General features: G+C 38.9%; 1 protein-coding gene across 1 annotated transcript in view; it reads right to left on the bottom strand.

Annotated features, from left to right (window-relative positions):
• Nucleotides 1-27,449, bottom strand: part of DNAH10 (dynein axonemal heavy chain 10) — a 540,282-nt gene that overhangs the window by 401,304 nt on the left and 111,529 nt on the right. Inside the window, exon 19 of the mRNA XM_053699776.1 lies at nucleotides 20,745-20,901. Within this exon, the coding sequence (XP_053555751.1) occupies nucleotides 20,745-20,901 (157 nt within the window). The remainder of the gene's footprint in view (nucleotides 1-20,744; nucleotides 20,902-27,449) is intronic.

Here is a 27,449-nt window from a genome sequence, read left to right as displayed (position 1 = left end):
ATCTATCTAGAAACCTAAAAAGGTTACCCTTGTCTGAGGAATCAATGAACTGATTGGTAAATTGATCCTCCAACCATGAACTTGAAGAAACAACACAAGTCGATTCGTATGAGATTCTTCAAAAATGAGAAGACTGAGCAAGTACCAAGATATCGTCCAAATAAGGAAATACCAAAACCCTATTCTTTGAATACAGAAAGAAGGGCACCGAGAACCTTTGAAAAAAATTCTTGGAACTGAGGCTAGGCCAAACGGTAGAGCCACAAAACTGGTAATGCTTGTCTAAAAAGAGAATCTCAGACACTAAAAGTGATCTGGATGAATCGGAATATGCAGATACACATCCTGTAAATCTATTGTAGACATATAATGCCCTTGCTAAACAAAAGGCAGGATAGTCCTACAGTAACCATCTTGAATGTTGGTATCCTAACATAACGATTCAATAATGATAGATCCGGAACTGGTCTGAAGGAATTGACCTTCTTTGGTACAATGAAGAGATAAAATAAAACCCCAGCCCCTGTTCCAGAACTGGAACTGGCATAATTACTCCAGCCAACTCTAGATCTGAAACACATTTCAGAAATGCTGAGCCTTGCTGTGTTAACTGGGACACGGGAAAGAAAAAAATCTCTTAGCAGGAGGCCTTAACTTGAAGCCAATTCTGTACCTTTCTGAAACAATGTTCTGAAACCAGAGATTGAGAACGGAATTGATCCAAATTTCTTTGAAGAAAACGTAATCTGCCCCATACCAGCTGAGCTGGAATAAGGGCCGCACCTTCATAGGTACTTAGGAGCTGGCTATAGGTTTCTATAAGGCTTGGATATATTCCAAAATAGTTTCCAAACTGATACCGCTCCTGAGGATGAAGGATCAGGCTTTTGTTCCTTGTTGTGAGGAAAGGAACGAAAATGATTATTTACCCTGGAAAGAAAGGGAAAGCAAAGTTGACTTAGAAGACATATCAGCATTCCAAGTTTAATCCATAAAGCTTTTCTAGCTAAAATAGCTAGAGACATATACCTGACATCAACTCTAATGACATCAAAAGATGGTATCACCAATAAAATTATTAGCATGTTATAGAATAATAATAATGCTATAAAATTATGATCTGTTACTTGTTGCGCTAAAGCTTCTAACCAAAAAGTTGAAGCTGCAGCAACATCCGCTAAAAATATAGCAGGTCTAAGTAGATTACCTGAACATAAGTAAGCTTTTCTTAGAAAGGATTCAATTTTCCTATCTAAAGGATCCTTAAATGAAGTACTATCTGCCGTAGGAATAGTAGTACATTAGCAGGAGTAGAGACAGCCCCATAACCTTAGGGATTTTTGTCCCAAAAAACTCTAATCTGTCAGATGGCACAGGATATAATTGCTTAAACGTCTAGAAGGAGTAAATAAATTACCCAAATTATTCCATTCCCTGGAAATTACTTCAGAAATAGCATCAGGGAGATTAAACACTTCTGGAATAACTACAGGAGATTTAAAAACCTTATTTAAACGTTTACATTTAGTATCAAGAGGACCAGAATCCTCTATTTCTAATGCAAATAATACTTCTTTAAGTAAAGAACGAATAAATTCCATCTTGAACAAATACAAAGATTTATCAGCATCAACCTCTGAGACAGAAACCTCTGAACCAGAAGAACCATTTATCAGTATCAGAATGATGATGTTCATTTAAAAATTCATCTGAAAAAAGAGAAGTTTTAAAAGACTTTTATGTATACTAGAAGGAGAAATAACAGACATAGCCTTCTTAATGGATTTAAAAAATAAAATCTCTTATGTTATCAGGAACACTCTGAAAATTAGATGTTGACGGAACAGCAACAGGTAATGTAACAGTACTAAAGGAAATTTTATCTGCATTAATAAGTTTGACATGACATGCAATACAAACAGCAGCTGGAGAAACAGATACCAAAAGTTTATAGCAGATACACTTAGCTTGGTAGCTCCAGCACTGGGCAGTGATTTTCCTGAAGTATCTTCTGACTCAGTTGCAACGTGGAACATCTTGCAATATGTAAAAGAAAAAAACAACATATAAAGCAAAATTGATCAAATTCCTTAAATGACAGTTTCAGGAATGGGAAAAAAATGCCAGTGAACAAGCTTCTAGCAACCAGAAGCAATAAATAATGAGACTTAAATAATGTGGAGACAAAAATGACTCCCATATTTTTTAGCGCCAAAAAAGACGCCCACATTATTTGGCGCCTAAATGCTTTTGGCGCCAAAAATGACGCCACATCCGGAACGCCGACATTTTTGACGCAAAAAAACGTCAAAAAATGACGCAACTTCCGGCGACACGTATGACGCCGGAAACAGGAAAAAAAATTTTGCGCCAAAAAAGTCCGCGCCAAGAATGACGCAATAAAATGAAGCATTTTCTGCCCCCGCGAGCCTAACAGCCCACAGGGAAAAAGTCAAATTTTTTAAGGTAAGAAAAAATGATTGAAACAAATGCATTTATCCCAAATATGAAACTGACTGTCTGAAAAATAAGGAATGTTGAACATTCTGAGTCAAGGCAAATAAATGTTTGAATACATATATTTAGAACTTTATAAACAAAGTGCCCAACCATAGCTTAGAGTGTCACAGAAAATAAGATTTACTTACCCCAGGACACTCATCTACATGTTTGTAGAAAGCCAAACCAGTACTGAAACGAGAATCAGCAGAGGTAATGGTATATATAAGAGTATATCGTCGATCTGAAAAGGGAGGTAAGAGATGAATCTCTACGACCGATAACAGAGAACCTATGAAATAGACCCCGTAGAAGGAGATCACTGCATTCAAATAGGCAATACTCTCCTCACATCCCTCTGACATTCACTGCACGCTGAGAGGAAAACCGGGCTCCAACTTGCTGCGGAGCGCATATCAACGTAGAATCTAGCACAAACTTACTTCACCACCTCCATTGGAGGCAAAGTTTGTAAAAACTGAATTGTGGGTGTGGTGAGGGGTGTATTTATAGGCATTTTAAGGTTTGGGAAACTTTGCCCCTCCTGGTAGGAATGTATATCCCATACGTCACTAGCTCATGGACTCTTGCTAATTACATGAAAGAAACAGCAGTTAGCTCTTCTAGTTTTGTAGAATATTTATTTTTATTTTTTTCGAATTTTTTTCCTAACTGTTTATGGAATTAATACGGTCCAAGCCAGGCTATGATTACGGCTTGATGCAGAAACGCGTAAGCCATTAGTGCCACACCAACTCTATTGTGCACTTTGTTGCATTTCTCCTGTTTTAAATATTTTGTAATAAAGAAGAGGATTTTAAGACTCCGAGGATGCTGTTTGTTTATTATGTATCTTGTGCCAGTTTGACCGTGGAGTACGGCTTTGGGGAGGTGTGAGCTGCAACTTGGCCAATCATAGGAGGATCAGGACCGCTGACGCGGCAAAAGGGGCAGGATCGAGTGACGCTGCAGTTACAGAGCGGATCCACGAGGACGCTAAGCCATGCCGGTGTAGACGGACGAGCACTTGGAGAGGTAGAAGGAAATTACCCATGCATCGTGACAGCTACTGATGATCCGGTAAGATTGGCTATTGCAACAGTGGACTATAACGTGCATACTGAGTTACCAAGACCCGTATAATATCCTGTGCTCTGATTGGAGACCTCCATTAATTGACTTTTGGCAGGTTGTTTAGTGTTACAATAACACACTAGGTTACGAACTGTACTGTGAACCGGAGTATCTTGGTATGTGTGTTTATGTGTGTACATATGTATTTATATATGTATATATGTATTTACAGACATATATACACATATAAATACATATGTATACATATATAGACAGGTGCATTTGCAGTCAAGTAGTGTTATACAGTGTATTTACAGTAAATATTTCACATTCCAATGTTTTGCACATAGCAGAATATGTTCTAAGTATTTATAAATAGATACTCCTATTTATAATTATATATATATATATATACACACACATACATACACACACACACACACACACACACACAGTACTGCGCAAAAGTTTTAAGCCACCATTAGATAACCATATATAATTATTTCTCAGTCTCTTTATTAGAATACAACCAGAAAATACAGGATATTTGTATGCAGTATTAAAAAACAGAAAAAATCAGAAAAAAAAAACATAATTTATGTAAGAACTTACCTGATAAATTCATTTCTTTCATATTAGCAAGAGTCCATGAGCTAGTGACGTATGGGATATACATTCCTACCAGGAGGGGCAAAGTTTCCCAAACCTCTAAATGCCTATAAATACACCCCTCACCACACCCACAAATCAGTTTAACGTATAGCCAAGAAGTGGGGTGATAAGAAAAAAGTGCGAAAGCATAAAAAATAAGGAATTGGAATAATTGTGCTTTATACAAAAAAATCATAACCACCACAAAAAAGGGTGGGCCTCATGGACTCTTGCTAATATGAAAGAAATGAATTTATCAGGTAAGTTCTTACATAAATTATGTTTTCTTTCATGTAATTAGCAAGAGTCCATGAGCTAGTGACGTATGGGATAATGACTACCCAAGATGTGGATCTTCCACGCAAGAGTCACTAGAGAGGGAGGGATAAAATAAAGACAGCCAATTCCGCTGAAAATAATCCACACCCAAAACAAAGTTTAAATCTTATAATGAAAAAAACTGAAATTATAAGCAGAAGAATCAAACTGAAACAGCTGCCTGAAGTACTTTTCTACCAAAAACTGCTTCAGAAGAAGAAAACACATAAAAATGGTAGAATTTAGTAAAAGTATGCAAAGAAGACCAAGTGGCTGCTTTGCAAATCTGATCAACTGAAGCTTCATTCCTATACGCCCAGGAAGTAGAAACTGACCTAGTAGAATGAACTGTAATCCTTTGAGGCGGAGTTTTACCCGACTCGACATAGGCATGATGAAACAAAGATTTTAACCAAGATGCCAAAGAAATGGCAGAAGCCTTCTGACCTTTCCTAAAACCGGAAAAGATAACAAATAGACTAGAAGTCTTTCTTAAATCCTTAGTAGCTTCAACATAATATTTCAAAGCTCTAACTACAACCAAAGAATGCAACGACTTTTCCTTAGAATTCTTAGGATTAGGACACAATAAAGGAACCACAATTTCTCTACTAATGTTGTTAGAATTCACAACCTTAGGTAAAAATTTAAAATAAGTTCGCAACACCGCCTTATCCTGATGAAAAATCAGAAAAGGAGACTCACAAGAAAGAGCAGATAATTCAGAAACTCTTCTAGCAGAAGAGATGGCCAAAAGAAACAAAACTTTCCAAGAAAGTAATTTAATGTCCAGCGAATGCATAGGTTCAAACGGAGGAGCTTGAAGAGCCCCCAGAACCAAATTCAAACTCCAAGGAGGAGAAATTGACTTAATAACAGGTTTTATACAAGCCAAAGCTTGTACAAAACAATGAATATCAGGAAGACTAGCAATCTTTCTGTGAAAAAGAACAGAAAGAGCAGAGATTTTACCTTTCAAGGAACTTGCAGACAAACCTTATCCAAACCATCCTGAAGAAACTGTAAAATTCTAGGAATTCTAAAAGAATGCCAAGAAAAATGATGAGAAAAACACCAAGAAATGTAAATCTTCCAGACTCGATAATATATCTTTCTAGATACAATTTTACGAGCCTGTAACATAGTATTAATCACAGAGTCAGAGAAACCTCTATGACTGAGAATCAAGCGTTCAATCTCCATACCTTCAAATTGAAGGATTTGAGAACCTGATGGAAAAAAGGACCTTGCGATAGAAGGTCTGGTCTTAACGGAAGAGTCCATGGTTGGCAAGTGGCAATCCGGACAAGATCCGCATACCAAAACCTCTGAGGCCATGCTGGAGCCACCAGCAGAATAAACGAACGCTCCTTTAGAATCTTGGAAAAAGAACTATAGGCGGAAAGATATAAGCAGGATGATACTTCCAAGGAAGTGACAATGCATCCACTGCTTCCGCCTGAGGATCCCTGGATCTGGACAGATACCTGGGAAGCTTCTTGTTTAGATGAGAAGCCATCAGATCTATTTCTGGAAGTCCCCATATTTGAACAATCTGAAGAAATACCTCTGGGTGAAGAAACCATTCGCCCGGATGTAGCGTTTGGCGACTGAGATAATCCGCTTCCCAATTGTCTATACCTGGGATATGAACCGCAGAAATTAGACAGGAGCTGGATTCCGCCCATACAAGTATTCAAGAGACTTCTTTCATAGCCAGAGGACTGTGAGTTCCTCCTTGATGATTGACATATGCCACGGTTGTGCTGTCAGAAACCCCCATACAGCTCCCCAACCTGTCAGACTTGCATCTGTTGAGATCACAGTCTAGGTTGGAAGAACAAAAGAAGCCCCCTGAACTAAACGATGGTGGTCTGTCCACCACGTCAGAGAGTGTCGAACAATCGGTTTTAAAGATATTAATTGAGATATCTTTGTATAATCCCTGCACCACTGGTTCAGCATACAGAGCTGAAGAGGTCGCATGTGAAAACGAGCAAAGGGGATCGCGTCCAATGCAGCAGTCATAAGACCTAGAATTTCCATGCATAAGGCTACCGAAGGGAAAGATTGAGACTGAAGGTTTCGATAAGCTGAAACCAATTTCAGACGCCTCTTGTCCGTCAGAGACAGAATCAAGAACACTGAATCTATCAGGAAACCTAAAAAGGTTACCCTTGTCTGAGGAATCAAATGAACTTTTTGGTAAATTGATCCTCCAACCATGTTCTTGAAGAAACAACACTTATAAAAGACTGGAAAGGTTCTTTCTAGTGAAAATGAGCAAAGGGAATTGAATCCAATGCTGTGGCCATAAGACCTAAAACTTCTATGCATATATAGCAACTGAAGGAAATAATAGAGACTAAAGGTACCGATAGACGGAACCCAATAACATTATCCCTTGTCTGATAGAGACAAGGACAGTGACACAAACTATCTGGAAACCTAAAAAAGGTGACCCTTGTGTGAGGAATCAAGAGCTTTTGAAAAAAAGATCCTCTAACTATGTCCTGAAGAGCAAGTGAATCATATGAGATTCCGCATCCTCAGAAAATAATCTGAATGAAAACAGAAAAATTAAAATATGCATTTATTGTATCTAATGAAAACAAATAATGCTATCAATGACCATAAAAAGGCAAAATAGTTTGAATAAAACTCCAAAACCCGGTTCCTCAAAAGGAACTGGAAGAAATACCCCAGAAGATTCCAGGTCTGAGCAGCGCTTGAACCCCATGGGTGCCCAGCCATGCTTCAACAGTACCCAAAATATATAGGACAGAAACACAGTTAAAGAAAGTGTTAGCCTTACTGGAATAAAATCAAAGAAATATGGATTTATTTATTTTTATTTTTTTTTTCAAAAAAATTACAAAATTCTTCTAGCTAAAAAAGCTAAAGACATAGATTAACCCTCATTTGCGAAAATATTCAATAAAATGAAGACACAAATGAAATTATTAGCATGATAGTCCAGTTTAAAGGACCAGCCAATACAGTGGACTTGCATAATCAATAAATGCAAAACAATAAGACAAATGAAACAGCACCTAGTCTAGTAAATGTTGTCCCTTTAACAATGCTAAAATAAATCATAATCTGATACTTGATCTTAAAGTAAACAGAGAAAATGAAGCAATTGCAATATCCAAATAAATCACAGGACCAAGAAAAGTACCTGAAACTAAATAATTTTCCATAAATAAGATACAACTATCTAAAGGAAAATAAATACTATTTTGCTATAGAAACAATAGCATAATTAGTAGAATTAGAGATAGCCCCAATAAATTGGAGAACCCTCCAAATTGAGTTTAACTGCTGGCAAAGAATATAGTTTAAAACCTTTGAAGAAGGAATAAAAGAAAATTCTCAGCCTATTCCATTCCCTAGTATAGGGAATTGGAAAGATAACCTCTGAAAACACAGAAGAAATAAATAGGCAGAAATAATGTCAGCTAGTCTTAAAGAACTAGTTACCTTAATATCCAAAATAATCAACACCTTTTCAACAAAGAACAAATGTACTTTAATAATAGAAAAATAATAAAAAAAAGTAGATTTGTTAGTGTCAATATCTGATGAAGAAAATTTCTGAAAAAAAGAACAAAACATCATCAGAGAAGGATAAATCAGTATGTTGTTGGTCATTTGAAACTTCAATAATTAAAAAAGAAGTGAAAAAGACCTCAAAATTTTATTAGAAGGCACGAAGTCAGACAAAGCCTTTAACATAGAATCAGAAAAATATTTCTTATAAATCTTCTAAATATTTCTTGTAAGAAAGGAAATATATAAAGCATAAATACTAATGGATTCCGCATGTAAAAGTATAACATAATAACTTATTACAAACCATAGCTAAAGATAAACATTTATAACATTTAAAATAAATGAACTTTTTTTTTTTTTTTACCCACTCCCTCACTTCTCCCTTGCTCATTGAACCCTCAGCACCAATAAACACTTAAAGCACAAAATGGCTTCCCAAACAGCTCATAATCTTTCCATCATGTCCCTAAATGTCAAGGGTATTAATATACCAGAGAAGAGGTCCCATCTCCTTAGAGATGCGACTAGGCTAAATTGCGATATATTATTCCTGCAGGAGACTCACTTCAAAAGAGGCAGAGAGCCGAGTTGGTTACACTCCAAATTTCCTCAGACCTTTTTTGCATCCGGCCCCTCTAAAAGAAATGGAGTGGGGATACTTATCCGCCACTCGACGCCTTTTATTGCACAGCAGATAGATAAAGACCCAGAAGGCCGCTATTTAATAGTGGTGGGCACTCTGCATGGCCGCCCAGTCACTCTGGCTAACGCCTACTTCCCCAACCAAAACCAACACAAATTTATGTCAATACTTACCAACAAAATATTGGACCTACTGAAAGGAGCTCTGCTCCTCGCAGGAGACTTCAATCTGCCACTAGACCCTCAACTGGATACCTCCAGGGGAGTGGCCTCCGCTCCACAGCGAATTATTAAACAATGCAACAGTAGATTGGAGGAACTTGCAGTTCACGACACATGGCGCACCCTACACCCTACAAGACGAGACTATACATTCTTTTCACATCCCCACGACGTATATACCAGAATAGATTACATATTCACTGACCAGTCTACACTGGCATCAGTGTTGAACACTCAAATTCTGCCCATGACCTGGTCAGACCATGCCCCGGTTCTTTGTAGACTGAAATGGCCCACAGTACCTGACCGGCCCTTTATTTGGAAACTTGATGATTTCATGCTTAACAATCAGCTAATCAGAAGTAAGATTGAAAACACTTTGACTGACTATTTCACTTTGAATGATACACCTGAAATCCCTAAACACACAATATGGGAAGCACATAAATGCGTCCTGAGAGGGGAACTGATCAAACAAAAAGCCATTCTGGCGAAACAGACCAGCGTTAGATATTCTTCCCTTCTATCTAACATAAGAGAATTAGAAATCAAACACAAAAAAGACCCAAAAGACAGTACTACCCTTTCTGCACTGACACAAGCTAGAAAAGACATTCAAGACATCCACACAATAGAACACCAGAAAATGGCATTGAAGACCCAACAAAAATACTATGAGTTTGGTGACAAACCGGGGAAATTGTTGGCACGAGCCATTAAGAGGAAGACCCTGAAATCACACATTCATTCCCTAGTGGACAAGTTAAACAATACCCATACCAGCAGTCCTGGTATAGCTGAAACTCTAAGGACATATTACTCTGGCCTTTATAACCTGAAAGGCTCTCCTGGCCTCTCTCTGGAGGATGACAATGCACAACCTTCCCCCGATATGAGCCTATATCTGAACTCGGTCACCTTACCTACTCTGTCACAGACAGAGGCAGAGGTTTTGGATGCCCCCATTTCTCCTGAGGAAGTCTTACATACCATTGAGGGCTTGCCTTCTGGCAAAAGCCCAGGCCCAGATGGCTTTAGTGCCAAGTATTATAAAATCTACAAAATTGTATTGGCCCCTCACTTGGCCCGTTTATTCAATTCTATAGACACCTCCCAGGGCTTTCCCCCCTCCATGCTTTTAGCTCACATAGCGACTATCCCCAAGCCGGGCAAACCAACTAATAAACCAGAAAACTTCCGCCCAATTTCCCTCCTCAACGTGGATATAAAGATATTCGCGAAAATCCTCTCAACTAGGTTAAATAAATTCCTACCCAATTTAGTATCACCTGACCAAGTGGGTTTTGTCCCGGGCCGTGAGGCAAGGGACAACACCATAAAAGCTACCCTACTTGGAAATTATGCCCAACTGAATGAGATCCCGGCGATCTTTGTATCAACTGACGCCGAGAAAGCCTTCGACAGGATCAGCTGGAAGTTTCTGAAGGCGGTCCTGTCGAAGATGGGGTTTGGCCAAGCCTTCATACACAGAGTCTTTTCACTTTATACAGCCCCTTCAGCACAAGTCAGGGTCAACAATATCCTCTCTGATCCATTTAGCATAACAAATGGTACCAGACAGGGGTGTCCTCTGTCGCCACTGCTGTTTGTGCTGGTGATGGAGGTTCTGGCCCAAAGAATTAGAATCAATACTAAGATCGGGGGAATTAAAATTGGGGAACAAGAACACAAGCTGTCCATGTATGCAGACGATGTCCTGCTATCATTATCGGACCCTTGCAGGTCATTACCCGAAGCACTACGAGAATTCGAGGAATATGGTAGACACTCGAACTTCCATTTAAACAAAACCAAATCCGAAATTCTAAATATTAACCTCCCCCCTGAAGAACTTAGTCAACTGTCTTCCTTGTGCCCCTTACGCATCCAGACCCGCAAACTAAAGTATTTAGGGATAAACCTTACCCCATCTGCGGAGGGTCTTTTTGAGGCAAATTATACAAACTTGCTCACTGTGATTACGGGTGATCTCTCCTCATGGAGAAACAAACCCATCTCCTGGCTTGGGAGAATAGGCATTATCAAAATGAATATTCTGCCCAGAATATTGTACTATCTCCAGACCCTTCCAATCCCCCTCCCGTCCCATTTTTTACACAAACTACAAAATGTGTTGGAGGAATTTATATGGAGGGGGGGGAGACCGAGAATTGCACGAAAGACCCTGTACCTGTCGAAAGACAGGGGGGGGCTGGGGGGGCCTCACCATCCTCTTGCAACATCAAGCGGAGTGGTGTCATAATCTTCATGATAAAACTTGGGTCCAAATCTGCAGAGTAATCTTAGGTAGGCAGAACATTGGACTGTTGGGGTGGATCTCACCTAAGTCCAGACCGAAACTTATCACCGGCTACCCCTTCATCAGGGAGTTTTTCACATGCTGGGATAGATTGCTAATAGAACACCCACACATCTCCACAAACCCTTCGCCTCTCACATCCTTCTTAAACAACCCAGACATACCCTTTACCTGTACGCAGAGAGTAATGGCGGATAAAACACAGGTGTCACAAGTATCCTTCCATCGGCTCATCACAGATCAAAAACTTAGAACTCGGACTGAGCTGGAAAATTCCGGCCTTGCTCTTTCCTGGTACTTTCACACTCAACTTCAACATTATCTGACGACACATAAAAAACCGCACTACATCACTAGGAACCCAACTACCTTCGAGTCCCTGTGCCTACTCCCGCACACACCGAAACATATGATCTCCATTGCCTACCGCTTGCTTTCTTCACACACTGACACCCCACTGCCTACTTACACACGACAATGGAACAGAGAACTTAACCTACCCCTGACAGATAAAGACTGGGGGAAAATATTCAGAGCGCATGTAAAGACATCAGTCTCAGCAAAAGTACTGGAGTCTAACTTCAAATACTTGTCAGGATGGTATCTCACCCCTGCCAGATTACAAAAAATCTATAAACAGACAGATGGAAGATGTTGGCGGGGGTGTGGGGAATCAGGTACCCTTCTACACATTTGGTGGGGTTGTGACGTTGTAAGATCATATTGGCACTCAGTGATGGCTGCCATGGAAAGGGTGGTCGGGACCTCACTGCCTAGAGCGCCTAGCATCCTTTTGTACCATGACCTTCCCAAATTTAAAGACAAGGCCACAAAATACCTTTTCTACTTAATGCTCAACAGCGCGAAATCCCTTATCCCCAAAAATTGGAAGAGTACGAACGTGCCTACATTGAGTGACTGGGCCGACCAAGTAGATAGATACCTCCTACTAGAGAGATTTAGATTCATGAGAGACGACAGGATAGAAATCCATGAATATATGCTGCAAAGGTGGAAACAGGGTAGGCCGGATTGCAATTTGATGGCCTAAACCCTTATGGACAAAGGAGGCACAACAGACCTGCTGTCTACAACATGGTCTGGTATAGAATCCCCTCCTCCTTCTAAGAGACGTATCTGATTTAACTTCCTTACCTCCTGCCCCCCCTCTCCCCCCGCCTCCCACTTACCCCTCTCCCCTTCTCTCCAACCCACCCCTCCCCCCCCCCCCCCCGGGTTTTTTTTTTTTTTTTTTTTTTTTCTCCTCCTTCCTTTTCTACATTATTCTCTTCCTTTTCTTTCTTCTCGGACATGGGCCTGCCAGTTGCCCCATGACCGAAGTTCAATTATCTTTTCTGACTAAAAATTGTTATATAATTATAATATTGCTATAGTACATCGAAAGGAACATGAATGGGCTTTCAGACTCTTATATGGACTCTTTGTTATACCTAACCCACTCATTGTTACTTTATCTTTATGCAACCAATTGAACTCCATGGAGTCACCTGTACAAGTATTCCTGTATCCCATGACTTTTGATGTACGGATTTTGTGTATTTTCTGTTTACTCTTCAATAAAGCTTTGAAAACCAAAAAAAAAAAAAAAATGAACTTAGCTTTGGTAGAACTGAAACTCAGTTAAGCGTTTTTCCAGAAGTGGCTTCTGATTCAGAGTCAATCTGAGACATCTTGCAATATGTAATAGAAAAAACAACATATAAAGCAAAATTTATCAAATTCCTTAAATGACAGTTTCAGGAATGGGAAAAAAATGCCAATGAACAAGCTTCTAGCAACCAGAAGCAATAAATAATGAGACTAAAATATTGTGGAGACAACAATGACGCTCAAATTTTTTAGCGCCAAAAAAGCCGCCCACATTATTTGGCACCTAAATGCTTTTTTGGCGCCACATCCGGTAACGCCGACATTTTTTTGGCGCAAAAATGTCAAAAAAATGACGCAACTTCCGGCGACACGTATGACGCCGGAAATGACAAGAAAAAAATTTTGCGCCAAGAAAGTCCGCGCCAAGAATGACGCAATAAAATGAAGCATTTTCAGCCCCCCGCGAGCCTAACAGCCCACAGGAAAAAAGTCAAATTTTAAGGTAAGAAAAAATTGAATTATTCATATGCATTATCCCAAATATGAAACTGACTGTCTGAAAATAAGGAACGTTGAACATCCTGAATCAAGGCAAATAAATGTTTAAACACATATATTTAGAACTTTATATAAAAGTGCCCAACCATAGCTTAGAGTGTCACAAAAAATAAGACTTACTTACCCCAGGACACTCATCTACATGTAGTAGAAAGCCAAACCAGTACTGAAACGAGAATCAGTAGAGGTAATGGTATATATAAGAGTATATCGTCGATCTGAAAAGGGAGGTAAGAGATGAATCTCTACGACCGAAAACAGAGAACCTATGAAATAGACCCCGTAGAAGGAGATCATTGAATTCAAATAGGCAATACTCTCTTCACATCCCTCTGACATTCACTGCACACTGAGAGGAAAACCGGGCTCCAACCTGCTGCGGAGCGCATATCAACGTAGAATCTAGCACAAACTTACTTCACCACCTCCACAGGAGGCAAAGTTTGTAAAACTGATTTGTGGGTGTGGTGAGGGGTGTATTTATAGGCATTTAGAGGTTTGGGAAACTTTGCCCCTCCTGGTAGGAATGTATATCCCATACGTCACTAGCTCATGGACTCTTGCTAATTACATGAAAGAAATGCTTCTATAGGATAAAGTGACAAGTATTTAGTGTGAACTCTTATTACACTTGAGCAGGGACCTGGCTCTTGTAAACATAAATGGAATGGAACCCTAATTAAATGTCATTGCTAACACCTGTATTTGACTATTTCATGTCAAAATTACTGCTGTGAAAAAGGTCTATTACACCAGTTTGTGCAAGACATGCTTGAGCATTACATACACATGTGGTATGAGTTTAATTAATTGTAAGCTTGCTAATAAGACCAACTTTCAATCACATCATTCCATTCAAAATGCCAAAGATCACAGAATGGTCAATAAAACTTTGCTAAAACAAAAAATCTAAAGGGGGCCTAAGACTTTTGCAAAGTAAACTTTCCTGAAGTATATCAGTCTGACCGCGCTGTGTAAGGTTAGTCCAGTCCCGAAATACCAAGCAATTATCTTTTGAACAATGAACATCGCAACCCCAGACGATTGTTTCGGCCTTTGGTGGGCCTCGTCAGTGAGGTGGAGCCATATTCTTGTAAGCACACTGGGCAAGGAGTATATACACGCCCTACACATACATACATATAGATAGATAGACAGATATAGGTATAGATATATATTTTAGCAAAAAAACTATCAAATATATGCAGAAATAGGATTTGATAAATAAATAGAACATTTCTGCTATGTGAAGAACATTGGAATGTAAAATATACATATTTTCATGTGGGTTAGCACACTTAAGAATATGTGGTCAGGTTTGCGCATGAGTAGGGTGTTTTTTCCCACTTTTTTGCTCCATTGACTACTATAGGGGAATATGTTAAAGCGATATTCTAACTTCGGCTTTTGCGTGCATCGGGTTAGTGCGTGATCCAAAACTTTTTACTTTCATTTTGTAATACGAGCGCTACCAGACGCGCGCAAAAAGCTTACTTCTAGAAGAGTTAGCGTGCAAGCGGGAGCGTTAAATACCGCCCCACTTGTAATCTGGCCTCTGCGTCTCAGAGAATGTTGGTTGGCAACTGTAACAAAATTCATTATATAAAATAATTTATTTTCATATTACCCTTTATGTGTGATGGACTCAGCAGCAATAAAATTTGCAAATATATTTTAAAATGCTTATAAAGCTATTTCATTTATATACAGTATATGGCAGACTCCTATGCTTAATTCATATATTTTTTTCTCATAGTCTCACACAATATCTGATTTATATAATCATTCATTCTTTTCTACTTTATTATATGTTGTTTTAAGATTTAATATATTTTATATTCAAATGTAAAGGTACTTTCTTCACACCCATGGTCCACGTACACACGCATCGACTACATTTTTGTGGATAGGAACCACCTATCCCTTTTAAAAGACACAGAGATTAATACTATGGCGTGGTCTGACCACTCCGCGGTTATTATGGACCTGGAGTGGCCGGAAACACCTATAAATCCCTTCATATGGAGAATGGACAATTCACTTCTTCATTATCCCCCGGTACAGACTGTGTTACAAAAGGCAATCTCGGAATATTTCCTATTTAATAATAATAATGAGACTCAACCAGGTTTTATCTGGGAGGCACATAAGGCATATATCAGGGGGGAATGCCTGAAACAAAAGGCTATCATGAGAAAACAGTACAACTCCTCTATACAGACATTAACAACCCAACTGACTGAATTGGAATTAAAACACAAAAATACCCCCAATGACACATCTCTTCTTTCACAGATAACTAAACTAAGAGAGGATATTAATAAAATACTAACTAAAGAAGCACAAAGAAAAGCCCTAGCAATTAAAAAAATCTACTTTTATGAAAGTAACAGAGCAGGACCAAAACTAGCCAGACTACTTAACGAACAGAAAATGCAATCCAATATCCACAAATTGATAACGCCACTGGGTCATACATTAATAGATAGCAAAGAAATTGCAGACCATTTTAGTACATACTACAACGACCTATATAATATCCGAACTAGCCAATCCACAAATAGGTTAAATGATATTAAAAATTATATAAAAAAAGCAAATCTACCTAAAATCCAAACATCTTTGAAGGAAGAATTTGAGACACCTATCACATTAGCGGAGGTTCTCTCCGTTATAAAGGACTTACCAGCAGGGAAAAGTCCAGGCCCAGACGGGTTCACTAATATGTATTATAAAATGTTCAGGTCCTCATTGGCCCCTCACCTCCTTACTTTATTCCAGACCATAGACAGAGGCACTCCCTTACCCGCCACAATGCAACAAGCACATATCTCAGTAATTTTGAAACCGGATAAAGTTCCCACTAACCCCAAAAATTTTAGACCCATATCTCTCTTGAATGCAGATTTAAAAATTCTGGGCAAAATTTTAGCAAAAAGACTAAACAAATTACTTATAGACATTATTCATACAGACCAGGTGGGTTTTATCCCCCATAGAGAGGCAAGGGATAACACCATTAGAGCCCTGACCCTTATATCTTATGTAAAACACTACAAAATCCCGATGGTCTTCATGGCAACAGATGCCGAGAAGGCCTTCGATAGGCTCGATTGGCAATTCCTCAGAGAAACACTAATAGAAATAGGAATAGGCCCCCACATGCTCAATAGAATTTTTAGCCTCTATGCACATCCAACAGCAAGGGTTAAAGCCAACGGAACTCTATCTAACTCATGTTCGATAGGAAACAGAACTAGGCAGGGCTGCTCCTTGTCCCCCTTGCTATTTGTTCTGACAATGGAGGTGTTTGCATCGCACGTCCGTAAAAAACACTTAATAAAAGGTATAGAAATTGGCCCCCATAGCTTTAAAATATCGCTGTACGCCGATGATGTTCTTTTTACAATAACTGACCCGTCTCAATCCATAGCAGAGATCATGAGAGAATTAGACAAGTTTGGTAAATGCTCCAATTTCGCGGTTAACGCCTCCAAGTCAGAACTACTAAACATCTCCCTTAGCCAAGACACATTCATGAGATTAACAGAAGTTTGTCCATTAAAGCTCCAATTAGACGCTCTTAAATATTTAGGTATATATCTCTCCCCATCCCAGAAAATCCTTTTCAAAAAAAATTATGAACCTTTACAACAAGCACTACAGAAAGACTTGAATAGATGGTCGGGTAAACCCATATCTTGGTGGGGTAGAGTGCAATGTATTAAGATGACAACACTACCTAGAATACTATACGTTCTCCAAGCCCTACCAATAGCTATACCGAAATGGTTCCTCACACAGATGCAAAAACATATCAATACATTCATATGGGGCAAATGCAAACCTCGAGTAAACAAAGCTACTATGCACAGACCTACGACACTAGGGGGACTTGGTCTACCTGAGATACAAATTTATATAGATGCAATAACTTTGCAAAGAGTCCTAGACTGGCATACGCCGTCAGGCCAAAAAGCCTGGACTGCGATTGATTCCCATATATTGAAAGTCCCGTCGGTAGGAGCCCTCTGTTGGGTTCCTAAATCGCTGAGACCCCCACAATGCTCAATACTACCTATACATTACCACTTCTTTAGAGAATGGGACCTATTAGTTCAGAAGAATAGTTATATCTCAGGTCCTAGATCTCCACTCTTTCCGATCCCATTAAATGCAAAACTTACAGGAGGACTAGACAAAAATTACCAAAGAGCAGTGGAATGGGGACACACAATACCCCTATGGGAATTCTTACGAGAGGGCAAATTACTACATAGAGAGGCCATAAAATAAGTAGCTAATGGTGTTTACTACCCATGGTTAAAATACATGCAACTCGATCACTTTATCAACACGTCCCCACATAAAGCTGACTATCTAAGACAACTGACCCCCTTTGAAAAGATTTGCAATGCCAACACGCAAATACCACACTCTCTCTCTAAGATGCGTTCAATACTACAATCTCAAATGGAGTTTGAACTCCCAATATACACTGATAAATGGCACAGAGAACTGAACGAGACATTAAGTGATAGATCCTGGGGCAGGATTTTTCAGCACACAAAAAAAACCTCAACAGCACCCAAAATACTCGAACTTAATTTCAAAGTTTTGACCAGATGGTACTTGACCCCAGCAAGGCTACATTCAATTTACCCTTCCTCCTCCGTCAGATGCTGGAGAGGTTGTAGACTAAAAGGTAGTTACTTACATGTGGTGGGGCTGTAGTTCTCTGACCCAGCTTTGGAATTTTATAGAAGTCCACTTCAGAAATGGACTGATCCCAGATTTCAACCTCACTCCCCATTTAGTATTATTCAACCAACACCCAAAAATACCTTGTAAACTTCGGAGACAGCTGTTGCAAATAGGAATAAACAGTGCAAAATCACTAATAGCGGCACAATGGAAAACGCCGACATCACTGACAGGACAGATGTGGTTGGCAAAGGTGGAGGAGATGCTTGTGCTGGAGGAATATGGTTTTATGAAAAGAAATAAACTAGAGTTCTTCCATGATATGAGATTTTTATGGGACGAATCCCTCAAGGTTACAGCCCACCCATCTTAGTCACTAATTCAGCTAATTACAGAGAAGTATCTATATTTAGCAACTGACCAGAATTGTTATTTATGTTGTTCTAAATGTTTGATTATCTTAAGGTTTAGTAATTGCCGTCTCTTGATATATTATATATATGCAGAGAAATGTGACCTGTATTGACCATGATTGTTGGGCATGTAGCCCCCATTTTTATTGTTGTATTAAGCATTTCTACCCAATAAAAGACGGCTTTATAAAAAAAAAAAAAAAAATGTAAAGGTACTTTCTATACATATAATTTATCATTCTTAAATATTCATACAAATTTATTGAATAGATGTTTTACAGGTTTTAAAAAACAGTCGGCTAGATTACGAGTTTTGCGTTAGGAGCTATGCGGTGCTAACGAGCAGTTTTTGCTCACCGCTCACTTACCTACAGCGCTGGTATTACGGGTTTTTACGAACCTGGCGTTATAAGGCAAGAATTATAAGGCAAGAATTGAGCGTTAAACAAAATTTTGCTCCTTACCGCACTCCAATACCAGCGCTGCTTAAGTCAGCGGTGAGCTGGTCGTACGTGCACGATTTCCCCATAGGAATCAACGGGGAGACCCGGCTGAGAAAAAGTTTAACACCTGCAAAAAAGCAGCGTAAAACTCCTTAACGCAGCCCCATTGATTCCTATGGGGAAATAAATGTATGTCTACACCTAACACCCTAAAATGAACCCGGAGTCTAAACACCCCTAATCTTACACTTATTAACCCCTAATCTGCCACCCACGACATCGCCGACACCTACATTATATTTATTAACCCCTAATCTATCGCTCCGGACATCACTGCCACCTATATTATACTTATGAACCCCTAATCTGCTGCCCCCAACATCGCAGCCACCTACATTATATTTATTAACCCCTAATCTGCCGCCCCCAATGTCGCCACCACCTACCTACACTTATTAACCCCTAATCTGCCGCCCCCAACGTCGCCACCACTATAATAAACATATTAACCAATAAACCGACGCACTCCAGCCTCGCAAACATTAGTTAAATATTATTAACCCCTAATCTGCCGTCCCTAAAATCGCCACCACCTAACTACATTTATTAACCCCTAATCTGCCGCCCCCAACATCACCGCTACTATACTAAATGTATTAACCCCTAAACCTAAGTCTAACCCTAACACCCCCTAACTTAAATATAATGACAATAAATCTAAATAAAATTACTATAATTTACTAAATTATTCCTATTTAAAACTAAATACTTACCTATAAAATAAACCCTAAAATAGCTACAATATAACTAATAGTTACATTGTAGCTATCTTAGGGTTTATTTTTATTTTACAGGCAAGTTTGTATTTATTTTAACTAGGTAGAATAGTTATTAAATAGTTATTAACTATTTAATAACTACCTAGCTAAAATAAATAGAAAAGTACCTGTAAAATAAAACCTAACCTAAGTTACAATAACCACTAACACTACACTTAATAAATATAAAGTAGGTGTCGGCGATTTTGAGGGCAGCAGATTAGGGGTTCATAAATATAATGTAGGTGTCCGGAGCGGCAGATTAGGGGTTAAAAATTTTATTTTAGTGGTTGCGATGCGGGAGGGCCTCGGTTTAGGGGTTAATAGTTAGTTTATGGGTGTTAGTGTACTTTTTAGCACTTTAGTTATGAGTTTTATGTTACGGCGTTGTACCATAAAACTCATAACTACTGACTTTTAAATGCGTTAGGACTCTTGACAGGGTAGGGTGTACCGCTTACTTGTTGGCCTCCCAGGATAGACTCGTAATACCGGCACTATGGAAGTCCCATAGAAAAAATACTTTACAAAGTTTACGTAAGTTGTTTTGCGGTAAGGCCAAAGAAGTGTGCGGTACACCTATACCTGCAAGACTCGTAATAGCAGCGGGGCGTAAAAAGCAGCGTTAGGACCTCTTAACGCTGCTTTTTTACCTTAACGAACAACTCGTAATCTAGCCGAATGTTTCCCACTTGGTAATACTAGTCGTAAAGGACATTTTGACCCTTTACGTCCAATCTCGCAGCTCCACAAAAACCCTGTGTAAAACAATTTGCACGGTTCTTTTGTTGGATTGCAATAGACCCCACTGTGTCATATAACAAATTTACATTGTATAGTGCAGGATTTAAACAGAGTCATAATAATGAATTTGGGGGGGAAAACAGTTCTATATGTGTTTAATATATAGGATTACCTTGGTAATTTCCACACATCCACGTACGCACTGTATGTTCAGTTTGTAGATTTCATTTGCACTAGGATGAAGTACTACATCGGGAGCAGTCAGAATTGCCTCAGTTTGAAAGATAGGAGTGTTACTGACAATAGCACTGTTGAAATTCTGGAAATTTCTGTACAAAGTATAAAAGAAAAATATAGTATGGTGAGCCTTACAAAAGTAATATTGTCTCAAGTACTTTTCCTAAAATATCATTTAAACTAAATGGCTATTTTTAATAAAGAAATAAGCTCTCTTACACTAATTGTAGATAGCGCATTTCAATGATTATACATTTAAATAATAGAGTTAAAGGGATAGTCTACTACACAATTTTCATTGTTTAACATGACATATAATCCCTTAATTACCCATTCCCCAGTTTTGCATAACCAACACGGTTATATTAAAACACTTTTTTACTTCTGTGATTACCTTGTATCTAAGCCTCTGCAGACTGCTCCATGTTTAAGTTCTTTTGACAAATTGCATTTTAGCCAATTAGTGCTGAATCCTTAGTAACTCCACGGGAGTGAACACAATGTTATCTATACTGCATACATGAACTAGCCCTATCTAGCTGTGAAAAACAATAAAAATGCACTGAGATAAGAGGCGGCCTTCAAGGGCTTAGAAATTAGCATATAAGCCTACCTAGGTTTAGCTTTCAATAAAGAATACCAAGAGAACAAAGCAAATTTGATGATAAAAGTAAATTAGAAAGTTGTTTAGAATTGCATTCCTTATCTGAATCATGGCAGTTTAATTTTGACTAGACTGTCCCTTTAAACTTTTATACAATTAACTCAACATGCACTGGTATACATCCCAAACTTGACAATAATTTTAGGAGGTTTTTTTATGACCTAGTAAGGAGTTCTGAACCATCACAATAATTATGTTAAATAACATGTTCAATATTTTTCAGATGACTATGGATTATGATAATATGTGAGATGCTTAAAGGGACAATGTACTGTAAAACTAGCCTTTATTGTTTTCCAAATAATTTGCTATACTTGCTAGAGCGTAATATGTTTTTTTACAAATAGCTTATTTACCTTTATTTTACCTTTTTCAAATAGCTGCTTTTGCCTATTGAAATTACCACCTATACTGAAAATGTCAATACTGCAGTAATGGCTATAAAAAGTTATGTAAACATGAGGTAGCAGGGAAAGCAATCTTCCATTAGGGGATGGGAGTGGGAGCTCAGCCTATTTGAAAGGGTGTTCCTGCAGCATTTCTGAAAACAATACAGTCTTATCAGCTACTTTCCCCAGCAAATTGTCCCTTTAACATTAGGTCAAGAAACACCCTATTTTGCAATCTATCTGAAAATCTGACAACCATGCCCTGGAGGGACTTAAACCTGGGTCACCTATCTTACAGCTCAACGATTTTACCATGCATCACTAGATGGCTTTGCCTAATCTGGGTCTCCTATCTTACAGCTCAACGATTTTACCATGCATTACTAGATGGCTTTGCCTAATCTGGGTCTCCTATCTTACTGCTCAGCGACTTTACCATGCATCACTAGAGGACTTTGCCTAATCTGGGTCTCCTATCTTACTGCTCAGCGACTTTACCATGCATCACTAGAGGGCTTTGCCTAATCTGGGTCTCCTATCTTACTGCTCAGCGACTTTACCATGCATCACTAGAGGACTTTGCCTAATCTGGGTCTCCTATTTTACTGCTCAGCGACTTTACTATGCATCACTAGAGGACTTTGCCTAATCTGGGTCTCCTATCTTACTGCTCAGCGACTTTACCATGCATCACTAGAGGGCTTTGCCTAATCTGGGTCTCCTATCTTACTGCTCAGTGACTTTACCATGCATCACTAGAGGACTTTGCCTAATCTGGGTCTCCTATCTTACTGCTCAGCGACTTTACTATGCATCACTAGAGGACTTTGCCTAATCTGGGTCTCCTATCTTACTGCTCAGTGACTTTACCATGCATCACTAGAGGGCTTTGCCTAATCTGGGTCTCCTATCTTACTGCTCAGCGACTTTACTATGCATCACTAGAGGACTTTGCCTAATCTGGGTCTCCTATTTTACTGCTCAGCGACTTTACTATGCATCACTAGAGGATTTTGCCTAATCTGGGTCTCCTATCTTACTGCTCAGCGACTTTACCATGCATCACTAGAGGGCTTTGCCTAATCTGGGTCTCCTATCTTACTGCTCAGCGACTTTACTATGCATCACTAGAGGGCTTTGCCTAATCTGGGTCTCCTATCTTACTGCTCAGCGACTTTACCATGCATCACTAGAGGACTTTGCCTAATCTGGGTCTCCTATCTTACTGCTCAGTGACTTTACCATGCATCACTAGAGGGCTTTGCCTAATCTGGGTCTCCTATCTTACTGCTCAGCGACTTTACCATGCATCACTAGAGGACTTTGCCTAATCTGGGTCTCCTATCTTACTGCTCAGCGACTTTACCATGCATCACTAGAAGGCTTTGCCTAATCTGGGTCTCCTATCTTACATCTTAGCGACAGAGCAGGAGCGAGCTGCACTTAGTGTTATGGCGCGGTCGGGTCGGTCTGTGACTATACAGCTGGCCCGATGCACTGTGTAATAAAAACAGACCTGCTCAGAAGAGTGCAGAGAGCGGGTCTGAAAACCTGTCATAATGTAAAAAAATTTGAAGGGGAAATAAGGTTTTATAACGATAACACTAATATAATGTTATATAATTCTGCACTATGTGCAGAATTATATAACATTATTTTTTAGGTTTACTGACACTTTAAAGTTTAATTTTGACTAGACTGTCCCTTTAAGTTCCTGTGCCAGCTGCAGGATAGCCACAAACTGTACAAGCTGTATCTTAAACTGCCAGCCACAGTTTAGTCTATCATCCTCTTATCCCTTTACCAGTACTGCTCTTGTCACTGCCTTTAACTGCCTTCACTCGTTAGTTAAGTTGCACTCTGTTTAACCCCTGCCTAATGTCTGTTTTCACCTAGTTGTAATAAAAGTACCTCCGTACGTATATATCAGCACCATATTTCAGAAATTCCCTAGTATGTCTAAAAGAGGTAAACTCTCAGGGAAGCTAGTTATCTCGTCCCTTTTATGTGTTAAGAACTCTGACATCAACTCTGCACCCACACCCTGACACCATGATAAATGTGAAATACACAAAAGCCTTAGGGCCAGATTACAAGTGGAATGCTAAATATCACCGATGAAATCGATATTAGCGCTCTACTGTATAATACCAGCGCATGCTAATGTGTGCTGGTATTACAAGTTTCAGCAATGCAAACGAGACCTTGCATTAGCATCGCTGGGAAGCACTGCACTCACTAGAGCTCACTTCCAATGGTTTCTATTGGAGCCTCATTCTGATGCTGTCAGAGATGGCATCAGAACTTCAGCATCAGAGAAGGGGGTAAGTCGCGCAGCAATGGCAGCAAATATAAATATATATGTATATGCTGATATATATATATATATGTGTATATACAAATAGTTACACATAAATATGTATGTATATAAGCAAATACATTTATATTTACTGGGAACACACAGTTCCTCATAGATCGCAATATAAAGTCACTTATCAGTGACGGGTTTTTTCTAACACCCCACTCCCACCAACTTTAAGCCAAAATACTGCCTAGTACAGTAATATTATTAAAAAATAAAGATGCTGTCATCTTAATTTTTTAATACACTACACTAGACAGTATTTTGTAGGCATTTGGGGCATATTTATAAAATTAACCAGAGATCTGATCTCTGGTTAATTTTATAAGAGCTAATTGCTACCGCAAGCTCACTGTAGCAATAACCAGCCACATGTAATAGCTGATTAATTATAGAGCTCAACTTGTAATCTAGCCCTCAATCAGGTATTTGGAGGATCCATTAAGCATACGTTTTTATCACCTATCCAAGTTTTTAAAATACGATTATCTTGAAGAAATATGGGGCAAAAAAATATACTGAACATCTACAACTTTGTGTGAAAGAATGCCAGCAAGACAAGTAGACACTGATCTCATGAAACGCCCATTCTAGTGGAGCCACTGGAATAAGCTTTATCCTATTGGCAGATTTTAAAAAAATCGATGTGTGCAGACTATGCAAGGAGAGTACACTTAAACAAGGCAAGTTAAGCTGATACACATTCATACTTTTTTTTTACTTTAGACTTATTCCAATTTTTTCCATAATTTTTTTGATCCTTCCCTGATAAATTCATTTATTTCATGGTGGTGAGAGTCCATGGTCCATTACGCATGGGATTTAATTCCTGGCCACTAGGAGGAGGCAAAGATTCCCAAAACTTTCAAGACCACCTCATCCCTTCCACTTCCCTGATATACCAGTCGTATGTATAGCCAAGCAAAGAGAAACAGCAAAGAAAAAGGTAGGAAAGGACACCAAAATTGTTTTTGTTTAAAAAGATGGATAACGCCTTTACTATCAATTCCCCAGCTTTGCACAACCAACATTGTTATATTAATATACTTTTTAACATTTAAACCTCAACATTTCTGCCTGTTTCTAAGCCACTACAGACAGCCTCTTATCACATGCTTTTTTATTAGCTTGTCACAACAGGAGACAGCTAGTTCATGTGGGCCATATTGATAACATTGTGCTCACGCCCATGGGTTGTGAATGACACTGCACTAATTGGCTAAAATGCAAGTCAATAAATAATAAATAAATAGCCATGTGATCAGGGGGCTGTCAAAATAATCTTAGATACAAGGTAATCACAGAGGATAAAATTGTATTAATATAACCATGTTGGGTAGGCAAAATTGGGGAATGGGTAATAAAGGGATTATCTATCTTTTTAAACAATAAACATTTTGGAGTGCAAAATTCCATGGAGTACAGATTAGATTTATTACTGGTCTAAACCTGACTAAAGCCTGAGAAAAAGTAAATGTCATAAAGTTTTGAAATCTGTTTATGGAATAATACAAACAAGAGCTGAAATTTGACCTTTTAAAGAGCTTGCAGACAAACCCTTATCCAATCCCTCTTGCAAAAATTGAAGAATCCTAAAAGAACACCAATTAAAAGCCTTTCTTTTCACACCAGAAAAGAAAAAAACTTGACAAATGTTATCATATATTTTTCTAGTAACAGGCTTTCTAGCCTGAATTAAGATCTCTATAACCTAATTCAAAAAGCCTCTGTTTCAAAATTAGGCATTCAATCTCCAAACCTTTGAGTTGAGAGACTCAAGATCTTGATGATAGAAAGGACCTTGAGATAGAAGGTTGTGTGTTAATGGAAGAGGCCACGAAGGACAACTGGACATCTGAATCAGATCTACGTACCAAGTTCTGCATGGCCAAGCTGGAGCCATCAAAATTACAGACGATTGCTCTTGTTTGATTTGAGATATCATCCTGGGCAGAAGAACTATTGAAGGAAAAACAACTGAGATAATCTGCTTCCCAAATTGTCAAACCCAGGATATGAATCGCAGATATTGAGCAAAGATTGATTTCTGCTAGGGAACTGAGTGTTCCCCCTTGGTGATTGATATATGCCACCTGACTGAAAATGCAAAATGGACTCCTCTATTAGGAGAGGCCAGTTTTGAAGAGACCTGAAGATATCACAGAGTTTTAGGCTATTTATTGGTAACCTAGACTCCAAAGGAGATCAAACTCCTTCTGCTCTCCTAGTCCCCCAAACTGCACCCAAACCCAAGAAATTTGCATTTGTAGAGATTATTGTCCAGGATGGGCAGACAAAGGATGCTCCTTGATAGATTAACTGGTTCTCTATTCACCACATTAGCATCATTAGAATTCCTTGTTCTGGGATCCAAATGGATCCTTTGAGAAAGTTGATTGCAGTCCTTGCCCCACTGATGTAGCATGCATAACTGTAGAGGTCTCATGTGAAACCAAGCAAACAGAATAGCATCTAATGATGCAATCATTAGACACTGAACTTCCATGCTTAAAGCTACAGCAGGATTGGTCAGAGAATGAAGCCGTATACATGTTGTCATTAAAGGGACAGTCTACACCAGAATTTTTATTGTTTAAAAAGATAGATAATCCCTTTATTACTCATCCCCCAGTTTTGCATAACCAGCACTGTTATTTTAATATATGTTTTACCTCTTTGATTACCTTGTATCTAAGCCTCTGCAGACTGCCTCCTTATCTCAGTGCTTTTGACAGACATACAGTTTAGCCAATCAGTGCAGACTCCTAAATAACTCCACGGGAGTGAGCACAATGTTATCTATATTGTGGCACACATGAACTAGTACTGTCTAACTGTGAAAAACTTTCAAAATGTTCTGAGCTAGGAGGCGGTTTTCAACGGTTTAGAAATCAGTTTGAGCCTAGCTAGGTTTAGCTTTTCAAAAATACCACCAAGGGAACAAAGCAAATTTAATGATAAAAGTCAATTGGAAAGTTGTTTAAAATCGCATGCCCTATCTGAATCATGAAAAATTAATTTTGACTTGACTGTCCCTTTAACTTTGTTCCTTTCTGATCTATCAAGGAAATCCTTACTGATATAGGGTCTATAATGACCGCTATAAAAGAGACCAACATATCGTCCAGGTAAGGAGCCACTTTGAGCTTGTATTATGGACAAGAGCATTCCCAGAACTTTTGTAAAAAGTCTGGGAGCAGTAGCCAGACCAAATAGAAAAAGCAA

Source organism: Bombina bombina, chromosome 2 (assembly GCF_027579735.1).
Source record: "Bombina bombina isolate aBomBom1 chromosome 2, aBomBom1.pri, whole genome shotgun sequence".
Lineage (NCBI taxonomy): Eukaryota > Metazoa > Chordata > Amphibia > Anura > Bombinatoridae > Bombina > Bombina bombina.
This window is presented reverse-complemented; position numbering and strand designations above follow the sequence as displayed.